Source organism: Anas platyrhynchos, chromosome 2 (assembly GCF_047663525.1).
Source record: "Anas platyrhynchos isolate ZD024472 breed Pekin duck chromosome 2, IASCAAS_PekinDuck_T2T, whole genome shotgun sequence".
NCBI classification, from domain to species: domain Eukaryota; kingdom Metazoa; phylum Chordata; class Aves; order Anseriformes; family Anatidae; genus Anas; species Anas platyrhynchos.
Window position 1 is genome coordinate 107,144,046 of NC_092588.1, and position 15,402 is coordinate 107,159,447.

The 15,402-nt window shown below is 52.0% G+C and overlaps 1 protein-coding gene across 16 annotated transcripts in view; it reads left to right on the forward strand.

The window, feature by feature from the left end:
- Positions 1–15,402, forward strand: part of ATXN1 (ataxin 1) — a 200,016-nt gene that overhangs the window by 174,257 nt on the left and 10,357 nt on the right. For all 16 annotated transcript variants that reach the window (XM_072033323.1, XM_038174993.2, XM_027451266.3 and 13 more), the window contains one exon: positions 9,433–11,479. In XM_072033323.1, coding sequence (XP_071889424.1) covers positions 9,593–11,479 — 1,887 coding nt within the window. In that variant the 5' untranslated portion in view covers positions 9,433–9,592. The remainder of the gene's footprint in view (positions 1–9,432; positions 11,480–15,402) is intronic.

A 15,402-nucleotide genomic window follows, 5' to 3' on the forward strand; every position in this document is an offset into this window, starting at 1 on the left:
AGTGGCGCAGTCCCTATGAGTTTGGGCTGCCAGAAGATCTCCTCATTAACCCATTTCTCCCAACACCAAAACGCCGGGGGAGCCTCAGCCTGACAGCCCAGCAATCCTGCCCTGTGCCCCGTCTGTTAGCCGTGCCTGCAGCTTTCAGCTCAGGCAGTGTACCTATAGATGTGTCTTCTTCTCTCCCTTTTTCCACGCTGAATGGCACGGACCAGCAGCTACGGGCTCTGCTGAGATGCTACAGCCCCTTCAGCCCCGTTTCATCACACGGCAGTTCCCTTCCTTCTATTTCTCCTTTTCCCTCGCATTAAACCGGTGCGGTAGCTGTCATCGCAACCCGGCTGTACATCAGAGAAGATACAGTGCTGTTTCAGCAGCAATCCGAGCCAAAAGGAAGGATTTCACAGGCAGAGTTTAACCCATGGGCAGTGAGTTGAATGGTGCCGCCACGGAAGAAGAAAGACTCCTTTTCCACTGCAGCTGATGGTTTTTTTGCCAGCCGGGAGCAAGGATGTGAATTTTCGTACGCATGGGTAATCAACGTGGCAATGTTTCAAAATGTGTTTTGGTAGGTCTTGCCCCAGCTAGGAAAAGATTTAAATCTGATTAGAAATCAGAGCTAGGAGGAAGTAACATTTCTGCCCGTGAGAATTTCCAAGTTCTTAAAAAAAAAAAAAAAAAAAAAAGTCTCATGCTTTAATGGGAGGAAAACTTGAAAAAAAAAAAAGAGATAAAGTGAAAATCAGATAATAGGTTGACATTTTTTATAGCTGTAAAGCCGTACAACTAGTCCTGTAGCTCTGTATGCTAGCTGGAAGATAATTTCAATTCACACCAAATCTCTCTCACTGCTGTGGCATGCTCTTTAATTGTATCTTTATTAAAAGCATGAAAAAAACACTTTGTTTGAGCCCAAAAATGGATATATTTTTTTAATATTTCTGGGAAAATATTTAAAAATAGAAATCCATCAGTTTTCTCCAACTCTAAATGCATTCAAGCATCTTTCCCTCCAACAGATTCCGGCATTTCCTAATCCAAGTTTTCCTTGAAAAACTCCTGCCATTTCTATTAGAAACCATTCGTTTTTAGTTGATTTTGACCCGAGGGCACCAGTGACTGTGCAGCTTATTTCAGTTTTAGTTTTGCTAGCCGCACGGCAGAGTGTGGTCAAGATTTTTCCTCTTCAGCAGTCAAAGAAGTTGTGACCAGTGGCGATGTTTGAGTCACCCTGGTTGTATGAGCTCGTGGTTATTCCGTGTTTTTCTAATGTGTCTGTTGTACCAGAGAGATTATGCATCATCTCTTGCAGTAGTTGTTTCTCATTTCTAAGAAAACATAACTTCAATTTGTAAACACAAAACGGAGAACAAGAAAAAAAAAAAAAAAGAAGAAACAACGTATTTCATATCTAGCATAAGGAGTCTCCAAGTCAAAAACCACATGTGAAAAAGAAACCAACCCAGACCAGCCTAGCAGATGTAACATCATTACGCATTATGCATTCAGAAGAAAAGATCAGAGGAGGCAGAGAGTGGCAAACGAATCAGATGCTGAAGAATCCCTCAGTCCAGGGCTAAATGAGTGTAAATAACAGCAGAAAAAAAATCTCTTTTCCTTTTCACCATAGGGATGGCAGTGGTGCGTGATGTTCCCATGGCCGGGGGTGAATGGCAGAGCAGTGGGACACCTCACATCCATCACTTCGCTATCACTGCCGAAGTTGGTGAGTGAGCCCTGCAGTGTGTCTGGGAGCGACTGCCAGTGTCCCCTGTTCATCCTTTTTGGAGCTGGCCTCTTGGTGAGATGAGGCGGTTTTTGCAAGGGATTCCCCAGGGAGCTTTCTTCTCCCAAGAAATTCTCCCTGGTGGGTTCTGCTCTGCACTGGGAGGATCTGAGCCTGTTTTAACTGTTTTCTTCTCTGGGAAAGCAGCGCTTGAATGCCGGTTTGAAGAGCAACGCACAAAGGTTTTGAGCACTCAGACCCCCAGCTGAATCTCATTCCCTTCCCCTGATTTAGTGAGAGTGCTTCTGTGAAAGGTCCTTGGCTGATGCAGAAACTGAAATCCTGTCATTAGCGAGGCACGGCTGGTTGGAGAACAGGCTTTGCACTAGGTGTTGCCTTAGCCCCCGTCTGGGGGGAGCACTTCAAAGCCCTGCAGGCAGCAACCACCGAAACGTGTTGGCAAACTGCAATCAGACCTGTCTGTCGTGATAAAAAGGATGATGCACTTTTGCTGGGTGCTGTGCAAAAAAGCTGCCCGAGCTTATAGGAAAGCCTTGGCAATAGAGGATGCGCAGGTATGAGCAGGATTCATTGGCATGGGTCCGAAGAGTGCCAGTAAAGTCTGGACCCCCAATATCATGTGTTGGTGCTCGATGGGCACCAGCAAGTTGTACCTGGTGTCTATAACAGGATAGCATGGATTCAGAAGGTCAACACCAGTCCACTGGTGTTAGGAATAAAACGCTGGAAAGGCGACTTTCTGTGCTGAGAAAGCTCTGAAGTCCTCCTTTGTAGCTGAGTCTAGGGAAAATAGGAGTTAAAGGAGCCCCTACCTTCTGATTGCCTCTGCCCCACTTTATGGTTCAGCCCAGTGGATGCCGCTAAAGCCATCAGCTTTGAAGAAGGGATCAACGTTTCTGTTTCAGACTGTTTGTATAAATAGGCAGCTGCTTGAATATGCTGAAGCGTGAGGAATGCGAGCAGAGCGTGGTAGGAGCGAGTGGAAATCTCTAAGAAATACCACTGAATACATTGGACCACAGTTCAGCATTTTTTATGGGCGTCATTTGCATTTATCCTGTCAGCGCAGGCTGGATGAATGGAGGTACAATAAATGATACGCACAATCTGAATTTTTCACTGTGTGCCTGAGACTCGGTTCTGTTTCTCCAGCAGAAAAAGACGATTTTTTTTTCCATCGTTTCGGGGATTAGGTAAATCCCATGAGTGATGACAACAGACAGAACTGGGGCTTGCAGAGACAGAGAAGGGAAAATATACTTGACACTTGTGAGAAGTGAACTCTGAGCTGGCGGTGCGGTTAGACACGCCAGCCTCATTTCAGGACGCTGAAATATTGCCTGCTCATCCTCCTGCCTTGAATCACGAAACCCCACAGCTCTTCTAGTGCTCCTTTCAGAGGGAGAAGCGAAGTGATTCATGCGAAGAAGCAGAACGGCTCAGACCACATCCCTTTTATTTATCTGGACTGCACCAGAACCTCTGCCAAACTTTGGATCATTTGGGATAAAGTGACTGTAGCATCCCAACGCTGCTTTTGTTTTCTTACTCGGTTTTATAAGCATCCTTCTGGTGGCCTGCTTTAAAACTCTTACAGCTACTCCTGGTGTCAGAAGTGACCCTCACTGGCACTGTGGGAGATGCAGCACCTCTCCCCTTCCCTTAATGCCCAGCCTGGCTCACCAAGTGAAACTCTTTGCAGCAAGGCAGCACAGACTCTCCAGGCCTGCTTTTTGGAACAGTCATAAAGCAGCTTCCTTGTAGCTTGCTGGAAAAAAAAAACAAAAACGCAGTGAAAGTCACTCTGGTGACAGCTAGAGGGAAGAAATAACGTTCCTCACAAACTTACATGGGAAGGATACGAAAAACAAGCGCAAGAGCTGTGCAAGGGAGGGGATTCTTATTTGGTGCCTGCGTGCTGGAGGCTCGTGGGAAGTCTCTGTGTACAGATAGGGGGGCCAAATGGAGATTTCCATCACCAATTGCTCTTAACATTGGTTGTGTGATGCTTCCCCTCTTCCTTTTCTTTTTCTTTATTTTTTTGGTTGGTTTCTTCAGGTTTTTTTTTTCTGCTTCATTCCCTTCTGCTTGGATTAAGCTGTGCTTATATGCGGTATGTGCAAAAGAAAGGGCAGGATCCTTACAGCAAAAAGAGCTGAGTCGATCCTGCCACGATTCCCATTTCTTTCCCCCAAATAACCCAATCAATTAACCAGCCCGTTGCTCTGGGGAGGTACTTGACTCGCCGCTTGCTGGCAGCGCTGACTTTCGGGGCTGCTCTCAATCCCACGCTCTCCGCAGCCAGCACCTGCCCCCAGCGCAGCTGCCGAGCCCTCGGTGCTTTTGGGGAGGTTGTGGCAAAGGCACGCGTGCACCCAGGCCCTGTGCAAGCCTATAATAAATAAATAAAATAAATAAATAAAAACAGACAGGGCAGTGCCTCCTCGCACGCCCTGACAAATGCCGGGTCGCCCTTCTTCGTCCAGCCCCTGTGGCTGCCGCGAGCGCGCTCCTTGCATGCACAGCACTGGCTATTTGCCAGGTTTAGTATCAATTTATTTTTTGAATGAATGAGTGAATGAATGAATGAATACCTGATTAAGTTAATGAAGCTGAGGCAATGGTGGGAGGGAGTGACTTGGCTGCCAAGTGCGCGGAGAGCGATCTGGCAGCGCAGGAGACTTGCATAACGCTTCGCAGCTCCGTGCTGCGCTCCCTGTGAGCCGCAGGGGAGGGCTGCAGTAATTACCCGGCTTAACGAGTGAGCCCAGCCGCAGGTAGCTCGTCACCCTTTGGTCCATCTCGCTGGTGTCGGGGAGTCACTTGGCTCTGCACCTCGGGTTTCCAGATGGGTAAGGTGCTTTCACAGGAGCGATTGCAGCGGGGAGCAGGCGTCTCCGTGGCTGCTGCAGGAGGCCCGTTCAGCCGTCCAGGCTGTGATTCACTGGACACACACGTCCCATGGAGGAATTCTTTTAGTTCTTGAGCTCAAAACTCCTGTATAAATAACCTTTATGGGAGTCGTGTGATTTTTTTTTTCCCCCCTTCTTCAGCTGTCTGGGAGAAGGGGAGCAAAAGGTTTCCTTGTATCTGCTTTTTGTAAGAAAAGTCATTTTTAAATCCTTCCAGTTCTTTTTTGTTTGCTGTTTAAAGCAAGCTCTTCCTGGCAGTCCCGGCTGGTGCATACCTTTGTTTCTCACATACTTAAATTAAGAGTACTGGCACTGCATGTTAGCACACCGCCTTCGTTTGTCAGCGTTCCCTGCTTGAGAGCAACGCTGATTTGCATTTGTAGTTGGAATGGTGTTTTTTTTAATTGCAACTGGAGCCTGTGACTGCGTATCCTGCTATGTGGCTATAAACCCGCATTATTTCATTTTCTTTTAATGGTTTTCTGCTCCGTCTTGTCAGAGAGAACAGTCGGGGCCATCTCACCCTTGCTGTGCTGGCCTCAGATGAGTGCCACTGGTGATGAATTTGGCTCTCTGTGCCCGTTTTCCCGTTTTATCCGCCTGCCTTTCTGCCCACGGATCGGGAAGGAGTCGTTTTGTGGCACAAAGTGCCATTCCCAGACTTGCCACAAAGTCGGGAACAGCAACCTTTTTTTGTGTGTTTTTTTTTTTTTTTTCTTGTGTTTTGCCTGCATGGATTTGTGTGCGCGCTGTCCCCTCGGATGTTCACGTTGCCAGCTTGAGGGTCCATGCAGGACCAGCGTGGGTGATGCTGCAGGGCATGCCCACGTGGAGCTGACTCTGAATTAAGAAGAAAAATGAGTTAACTGGAGAAAAAAAGAACAGATGAATGGGATGCTGAAGTTGCTCTCCCGTGCAGGATGACCTTCCCGATCTGTCCTGGGAGCCAAGCTCTCATGCTGCCCCGTTACATGGTGCGTGCTGGTGTCGCTGTCTGCATCTCCAAAGGGCTGGGAATGCCCCCAGGACCCACGTTTTTTCGTGGGGATCACAGTCATCCCTCCTGGAGACAAAGCCAGGCCTCTTCCTCATCCATTCAGCCTTGTACGTGGAAGGGAGGTTGCTCCCAGCCGCATGGGGCGAGACCTGTGCGACGTGATCCAAATGTGTTCGTGCAGGCACGGCGGTTTCTGTCACAAGTCAAACCCAGCGGCGAGTGGGCGTTGCTGCATTCAGAGTCGCTCGTGAAGTTTTCAATGGAAAATCGTGTAGGCAGCTGCCATTGTAGCTGGGCACATTTCAAATAAATGAAAAACACCAACAAAGTAATTTCTGTATTATAGCGGTTCATAAATGAACTCCGCTCGCTCATTTCAGCTGCAGAAATGCCTCGGGGGGATTGGTGTAAGAGTAAAGGCTTTTCTTGTGCAATTATCAGCCGGGCTGGGCCTCCAAATCTGAGGTCCTGCAGCTGGCGGCCGGCTGTGAGTCGCATCTGCCCCTCGTGGAGGGCCGTAGGGGGGCTGCACCTCTCCTTCCTGGGCACGTGGGGCTGGAGGAGCTCAGGTTGCATCGGGAGCCCCGAGAGAGCTGAGGCCGTTTCCAAAATCCCGTCCCTGGTGTCAGATGATTAGGTGGGAAATCCCAGGGTTAGCTAAAAAAAGTAAGTTTCTGTTCTTGTGGGCTGCAGGGAGAAGCCGGAGACCTCGAGACCGAAAGGCCTCGCACAGCAGAAGGGCAAGCTTAAAAAAAAAAAAAAACACATAAAGAAAAGGCAAAAAAACCCTCCACCTTTATCATTTTAAGAAATCTGCTGTGTGTGAGCCAGGACCGTGCGTCGCAGGGGCGAGGAGGGGGGCCTGACTCACGGTGTCTGAAGCCAGGGTTTGGCTGCACGAGGCAGGGGATTTCTGCGGGGCACCGGGATTAGCAGAGGAGGGACTGACCTCAGCTAATAACTTTTTGGGGAGACACAGGGGATAAATAAATAAATAAATAAAATAAATAAATAACAACAGACGGGGCAGTGCCACCTGCCAGAGAGGAGACCCAGTTTTTCTTACATTTGTTAGATGAAACAAACAGAAAAGCAGCGTTCTGGGAGACGGGGGGAGTTTTGAAGTGCCTTGCAGAGGCACGCCGGAGCTTTGCATGAAAAACGCACATCCTGAGCTCCAGTGAGCAATCCCTTCGGGACCAGAGCAAACCCAGCTGGTGACTCCTCCAAGTGATTATTTTTCTGCCTTAAGCCTTTCCAGGAATTTGAGTGTGGGCAGGCTGCCAGTGGACACTGGCCGTCCAGACACTTTAGCAATGTTCCCTGTGCACGAGCTGCCAGAGATACCAAAGTCCAGCTGCTGCCCCTGATCTCTTTGTCCCCTTTACCTTCCTCGCCGTAATTACGCCTGCACGCACGCATGCCCTTGTGTGACGCGCCTACAAAGCGGGCGCAAAAAAAAATCACCCAGTGCTTGCTGCTGTTCGGAGCATCTTGCAAAAAAGCATGCGAATAATAAAGCCTGCCCCGCAGCGCGGAAGGCAGGCGCTCATCTTTCTAGGGCAACCAGCAGAGAGAGGTTTCACCACGCCTCGTACCTCTTCCCTGAGATGCTCCAGCTTGTCTGCCTTTCAGTGCTCCCCGAGCAAAACCAGCCCTGCCTTATCTCTGCTGCGGGAGCTGGCGTTGTGCTGAAAACTTATCATTTTGCTTCTAAGTCTGGGAGCAGAAATAGGCTGGTTTTTGCCACACATTTGCATCTCTGCAAATCCAGTCCGATGTCTGCTGGAGTTCAGGGTCTAACCGTGGAGTGCTCGGGCTTGGAAAAGTGGGGCAGGCTGCACCGCTCTGCTGCCATCTCCTCCTCCGTCTCCGTTCAGCTTGTTCATTCCTCCTGTGCTCTCCGGGAGATTTTGGGTAGCCCTTTTGTTGCCGGTGATGATGCAGAGAGCCGTAAGAGATATTAACAAAAGGAAGAAAAAAAAAAAAGATTTAGCGTGTGGTATTTTTGAGGAATGTTAGCTTTGACTTTGGAGGCTACCCAAAACTCCGCGGTTCAATCCTATTTAGCAGAACAAAACCTTCACTTCAGCTCCCACAAAGTGAAAGCTCACCAGGTCGCACAGGGCAGCACAGCAGCAATTTTAAAGGGGGGAAGCTGCGTCCCAATGCCTCGGGCTTTTGGAACAACGGGGTTTGGGTGAGACCCCTTTGCCCATTGCACCAGCAGGGTCTGGCCCTGCCCGGTCCCGCACACAAGCCCCTTTTGGCTGCGTTGTGTGATGTGTGGGCACTCGCTGTGTAGGGCCAGCTCTCTGCCTCCGTCCCACATCCCCATTTTCCCCTCGCAGCGCCCGTGGATGGTGTGAGGGAGCGGTGCGAGCGCCCCGGGCAGCAGCTGCCGGCTCTTATCTGGCAGAGCCGCCCGCCCGGGGCAGAAGACTACAGTGAGCTAAACTTAACTAAGGATGACTGCGCAAATGTGAGCTCGGCGGTTTTATTTTTAGTCGGACTTAAAAATAAAAACCCGTAAGTCATGTGTAAGATAATAATTTTAGCTGTTGCCAAGACACGGCGAGCAACTGCGAGGACGAGGAGGAGGAGGAGGGGGAAGACCCCTGCGGATCGCAGGGCACCCCCGAGTTCAGGGAGCCTTCCTTCCGTCCTCCCCCCGGCCCAAAAGCCAGAGAATCTGCCCCAAAACGTTGGGTCCTTTAAGCAGCCTTTGCCCGAAGCTGCAGCTGATGGGTGTGCTGGTTTTTCTCCGCTTCCCAGCCCTGCGCTAATGCGTGGCAGCTGCGGAGCTGGTGGAGGAAAAACAACAAACTGTTTTTGTAGGGTCTGCGTGGCTGTTGGTGTTTGGTTACTGCTTATCAGGTTTTAGGGAATGGAATAATTCACTCAAGGCCGATTGTATCAGACATTTAAATGCCTTAGACTGCAGTTGGATTATGGCAGCTTGGAGGACCACAAACGTAAGGAATGCTCTTAAAGACAGGTTTAATCTTTGCTTAATATGTCTTCAAAGCACTGCGTGCACACATAAACATCGGGCTTATTGTTCATTAGGAGTGAGGCAACAGGGAAAGAAATCCCCCAAAGGGATATTACTTGCCATAAGATAGCTATCGGTACTGCTGCTCAGCATTCACTTTAAAGTGGCTTGTAACCCGTTCCCATCTTCTTCCCCCTTTTTCCTTTCACGTAACACACGCTTTTCTTGCAGGGATGCCTGTCGTGTGTGAGATGCAGGGTTTGTAAGCACCCGTGCTCTCTGACCTTCCAGACCAGCCAGAAGCATGGGGGGAAACTGGGGGCTGGACAGTGAGTGGGCAAAAAAACTTTCCATAAAGTTTGTTACGAGGCCGGGCAAGGCAGGAGCTCCTGGTTTCGGGCAGGTCAGGACTTGGGATGGCCGAAGTCACCTGGGTTTTCCTGATGGAGGGAAGAAAGCAAGCTGATGAGACACTGTGGGCAAGCCCCTAGGAGCTTGCTGCTAAATCTGACACCCGATGGTCAGAGAGTTTCTGACCTGCCTGCGGTTTTAATCGCTTTCATGATGTGCTCATGGACGTGCCCAGGATTGTAGCTGCTGCTTACAGTGCAGCTGTCCGCTGCTCCTTGACACGAGAGCAGCAATGCCCGGCTGATTTTGTTTTTCCAGCCCTTTTTGTCCTCTTTCTCGGTTGCTGGTTGGGGGTGTCGGCTTGTTTGTTCCCATTTCCCAGCGCTGATGGTGTGGTTTCCCCCCTCCCTCGCCCACCCTCTCGTTGCAGAGTCCAGAGGAGCTGTCGGAGGATCGTGCTCACAGGGAGATGATTCCCCATGAAGTCACTGGATCCCTGGCAGAAATCAAATGTGACTTTCCGTTTACCAGACTGAAACCAGAGCCAGCCAGACAGTGAAGCAAGCACAGTGGAGGGGGGACGGCGAAAGATGAAATCCAACCAAGAGCGGAGCAATGAATGCCTGCCGCCCAAGAAGCGAGAGATCCCCGCCACCAGCCTGCCTTCGGAGGTGAAGCCGGTCCTGCCGAACGACAACCACCGCGCCGACAACCTAGCATGGCTCCCCGGCACGCCCGGCGGCCAGAGCGGCCTGGGGGCCAGGCACAGGCCCGGGGGGACGTCGGCGGAGGTGGGCTTGCAGCAGGGTTTGCACAAGCCGCCGCCACCGCCGCCGTCGGCGGGGCTGGACTATTCCCCGCCGAGCGCGCCCAGGTCCGTGCCGGCCCCCACCACGCTCCCCACCGTGTACTCGCCCGCGCTCTCCCAGTCCGGGACCCCCGTCTCCCCCGTGCAGTACACGCACCTGCAGCACACGTTCCAGTTCGTCGGGCCCCAGTACAGCGGACCATACGCCGGGTTCATCCCCTCGCAGCTGATCTCCCCGACCGCCAATTCGGCAACCGGCGCCGTGGCGGCGGCCACGGCGGTCGCAACCACTCCATCCCAGCGCTCCCAGCTGGAGGCTTATTCCACTTTGCTGGCCAGCATGAGCGGCTTGAGCCAGCAGGGGCACAAAGTCGAGCCGCACCTGGTTAGGACGCCCGGGCTGATCGCCGCCGGGTCCCCTCCGCCCGCCCAGCAGAACCAGTACGTCCACATCTCCAGCTCTCCCCAGAGCGCGGTCCGAAACGTCTCTCCTCCAACCATCCCGGTCCCCCTGCACCCCCACCAGACGGTGATCCCCCACACGCTCACCCTCGGCCCTTCCTCCCAGGTGGTGGTGCAGTACAGCGATGCCTCGCACTTCGTGGCGAGGGACGCCCCCAAAAAGCCCGAGAGCGGCCGGCTGCAGGCGATGCAGGCCAAGGAGGTACTGAACGGCGAGATAGAGAAGAGCCGGAGGTACGGCATTTCGCCCTCCGCCGACATGGGTCTGGTCAAAGCAGGCAATAAACCAGCTCCTCACCATTACGAGACCAGGCACGTGGTGGTGCACTCAAGCCCCGCCGAGTACGGCGCCCGGGATTCCTCAGGGGTCCGAGCCTCCGTCATGGTGGTCCCCAACAGCAGCACGCCCACGGCGGACATGGAGGTGCAGCAGGCCACCAACCGAGAGACCTCCCCCTCCGCCCTCAACGACAAGGGAAGCTTGCACCTCGGGAAGCCGGCCCACCGCTCCTACGCGTTGTCCCCGCAGCAGGCCCTGGGCCACGAGGGGGTGAAGGCGGTGGCCACGCTGTCCCCCCACACCGTCATCCAGACGACCCACAGCGCCTCCGAGCAGCTCCCCGTCGGGCTGCCGGCGACGGCCTTCTACGCCGGGACCCAGCCGCCGGTGATTGGCTACCTGAGCGGCCAGCAGCAAGCCCTGGGGTACCCGGGGGGGCTGCCCCAGCACCTGGTGATCCCCGGCACCCAGCCCCTGCTCATACCCGTCGGCAGCGCCGACGTGGAGCCGTCGGGCGTGGCGCCGGCGATAGTCACCTCGTCTCCCCAGTTCGCAGCAGTGCCTCACACATTCGTCACCACCGCCGTCCCCAAGAGCGAGGCTTTCAGCGCCGAGCCCCACACCACCCAGCCCGCCTACCAGGCCACCATGGTGCAGGCGCAGATCCACCTCCCCGTGGTGCAGTCCATCGCCTCCCCCGCCGCCGCTCCCCCCACGCTGCCCCCTTACTTCATGAAGGGGTCGATCATCCAGCTGGCCAACGGGGAGCTGAAGAAAGTAGAGGACTTGAAAACGGAAGACTTCATCCAGAGCGCGGAAATTAGCAATGACCTGAAAATAGACTCCAGCACTGTGGAGAGGATCGAAGACAGCCATAACCCAGGCATTGCTGTGATACAGTTTGCGGTCGGGGAGCATCGCGCACAGGTAATGGGGCCGCGCGCTGGTGGGAGGCAGTGGGGGGCGCCTCAATGTGGTCCAGTCACGGGTCCAAAAATTATCTGTCTGGCAGTGTTGGTGGAGCCATCAGGGGCACACTGGTGGCAAATGGTAGCCTCCTGGATGTAAAATGGGTCTTTGTGGGGGACCAGGCTGCCCTCTTTCCTAATGTCCAGATTAAATTGCTCAGTGCCTTCATCAGTCCAGGGGAAACATTTACGTACTCGCTGGGAATGATGAGCAGGACTGAAAAATAACAGTCCTGGCATCACAGAGAAGCATCCTGAGTCTAGGGGGCAAACCGAGACGCCGGGCAGCAAAGGGATTTGCTGCAGTAAGGTCACACAGTGCGTTATCGTCACAGCCAAGGCACACAGCTGGATCTTCTTCCACCCGTGGGTCTAGCCAAAGATCTTCATTGCCTGGTTAGGATTTCACATGTTGGAATAAATCCTGCTGTGCTTTATAGCTGGAGAACCCATAAGAGAAATTACACCATCTTCATGCTTTTTTATTCAAATACAAGTTGGGTTAAGCTGTATGAGGGGATATATTTTGCATTCTTGTAGGTGATTTTGACCTTCCACCCCATGAAGCTTGGGCTAGATTCAGCGTAAATCCCACCCTTGAGCAATAGGTAGGCTGCGAGGTTGTGAATTTCCATGGCTTGGAGACAGCTTGGAGCTGTCTGGGAATGCTTCCACTCACACGTAAGTTACTGAAACACTACAGAGTTTTACTGAGGCTTCAGTCGTGAGTGGCTTAAACACTGTGCAGCTCACATAAACTGTCTGTTCAAGGGAAATTTGGAAAGGAAAACCATCTAGGCGGCTGGTCAGGCCGTGCTTCTGACCTTTGTTTCTCACTGCAGGAAAAAAATCCTGTAACTTTCCAAAGATACTTCTAGGTTAAGACCGTACTGATCATAAAGCATTATCCTATTGCTGCCCATTTTCTGAGCAATTTAGATTCTTCTCTACTGAGGCAGGAGCAGATCAGATATACCAGGTAGCAGCCTGGTTCCTAGAGGTATTATTCGCAATAACGTTGTCACAAGTGCTCTCAGTTAGGTTTGAAATACAAGTGCTGCGAGCTGCAGCATTTGCAGCCACGAGGCAGCACCCTCCGTGGTGGAGAACCAGAAGGAGAGAGGGCGAGAGGAGCTGGAAGTGTCCAGATCCGGCGAAGAAACCTAGACTGGCAGTTTGGAGAAGAAAAACAAGCAGGTACGGCACAGAGGAGCAAGTCACACAAAAAAACCTTACAGCTGCAGCCGTCTGGGTCCCATCCTTCCCAACCTGCGCCTACCTGGCAACAGCTACCTGCGACAGGTCCCGTTGCTCATGTCAGACGTGCAGGTAGTGTTTTTATCGTGTCTTGTTGCTGGATCTGCCAGCACAGCCGAGGTGCTGTGCGCTGGGCAGAGCGCCTTCGCAAGGGGTGGAGTGCCATCCTCTGGCAGAAAGCACAAACCCGCGCACCGCTCGCACCCAGCGCCGTGCCACCTTGTGCAGAAGCCTATCAGGAGCAGGCTGACATCACCGCAGCCGAAATACTCCCCAGCTGTGCTTCCCACAGGGGATGCTTCCAGAACCGAGGGAGAGGCACGCAGAGATGTGATCAGGGCGAGGGTTTCATTGAGGTTTCCTGCGGATCCCAGTCCTTGGGTCTCTTCCCGGATCAGCTGTGTGCCTGCATGGCAGGGGCTGCTCAGAGAGAGAGGGAGGGAGAGCATTTCTGCGTGGCTGAAGTCACCGCTGACCTCACCCTTGGCCCAGCGTGTCCGTATGGAAGCGTTTAGCCCTATTAGCAGCCATGGGGCCGTCTTTACTCATTAGGAAATTGCCCCTGTGAAGGGGGATTATTCTTCCACTTCAAGGTCTCAGAGCTTAGGGCAGTGGCTCAGGGGTACCGCTACACTTCCACACTGACTCCCAAGCACCAAGGGAATATGCGATCTCTGGGAGGTCATCACAGCACTGATGATTTCATGCTTCCAGGCTCTGTGCAAGCGCTAGCTGATTTCCACACCAGCTGAGGGACAAAGGTAGGAGGTTATTTTTAGCTGAGCGTATCCAGCTCGCACGTAGGGAGGCACCACGCAGCTGCTATTGTACCACGGAACTGCAAGCCCACAGCTGCTCCTCCCCGGCGCAGTGCTAAGGCAGAAAGAGGTCATCCTCCCACCTGCCCCCCTCTTCCAGTCACCGCGCAAATCCAGCCCTCTTCCAGGCGTGTAAAACCAGGAGACAATTAGCCCACCTGAAGCTGTACCCCTTTCCAGTGAAACAACTGCCCTTAGCGCCTGAGGGAAGCTAGGTTTCCATTTCGGGGCATCCCCGCTGGGGATGAGTAAGAAGTGAAACGAGTATCAAATGGATGAGAACCCAAAGTTCAGCGGTTATTCCTCTGAATTCAAGTTGCCTAAAAAAAAACCTTATGGATCTGAATCTCTTTGCAGTTCAACATATTATTCTTGTAATAACATGTACATCGTTATTACCTGTCCTTTCTTCCACTGCCAGGAACAAGCGGAAGCTGGCAATTCACGTCCATTTCTGTTAAGGTCAAAACCCACAGGAGATGCAAAAGTAGTGCTCTGAAATGCTTGCTTTGAACCCTGAGTTCCAGCTCCCAATAATTTCTAAAATACAGCTTTAGAAAGAAAGACGAGCGTACAGGTTATAACTTCCCTTTTCTTTTAAAACCAGAACCGTAGACATTAGAGATGGAGAGGTTCTGTAAGACCACTGACCTTGAAGCACCCCTTTTCGCAGTGACAGCACACCGAAGCTGCTCCAAATGCAGCCCTGGTGGGATGCTGAAGGCTTCATGACAACTCCTGTGTCACCCCACACATGCCAGGTCCCCGTGGCCAGAGGTGCTGCTGCCTGCAACCCTGTAGATGTCTCAGAGGAGATGCACTCTTGTGAGGGCAGGTGTTGTTTGCAGTGGGGGGGAAATGAGGAGCTGTCGTCTCTATACAGCTCAGATACACATTGGTGCTCCTCATGTTGGTTGCAGCAGCTCTTCCAGCACGTGTCGTGGGTGTTCCAGCTCCAGCATGCATTTCCTGAGCAACCTGAATTGCCTCCCTCACCTGCTGAGTTTGGCTGAGAAATAAGATGATAAAGGGCTATAGAAAGTTACAGACACTCAGTGGCTGCAATGAGAAGTTTTGGGTGTTTCCATTAGTCATTGTTCTAACATGGAAATAAAACAGGAACTTTGCAGTAGAGCCCAGTGTGCTTGAAAGGGAGCAGCGTTTTGGTTTCTGGCTTTATTGTCTTAATAGTTAGAAGGGCACAGAAACAAGTTTCACATTTCTTTGTCCCCTACAACAATCATGCCAAGATACTGGGGGAGGGAGCTTTTAAAATCAACTTCTCTAATTTGAATGCAGTGGTCAGGAGAAAATGTTACAGAGGTGTTCTCACTGCACTTTCACACTTGGAAGCTCTTTGTCTACTATCGATTGTAGAGAGTGGCTATGTTAAAATCCCAATTTAGCTGAATCCAGAAGCAGATAGCTAAAGCAGTGCTGCCAGAGCTGTGGATGCCCCATCCCTGGAGGTGCTCAAGGCCAGGCTGCATGGGGCTTTGGGCAACCTGGTCTGGTGGGAGGTGTCTCTACCCATAAAAGTTGATTGAAACTGGGTGGTCTTTGAGGTCCCTTCCCACCCAAACCATTCTGAGATTCCATGTCCACGAACACTGTGACCGGGTCATGGCAATAATGGCATTTCATTAGGGTTGTTCATAATCACCCCCAGCAATCTGACTGATAGTTTCAGTGACTGACAGTTCAGGCGAGTGTTTCATATGCCACGTAAAACAAAAGTATGACATGCTGTGGAAGCGTGTTAACACCACAAGAAACTTTTGTTTCAGTGAGTATAAAGCACACGAGT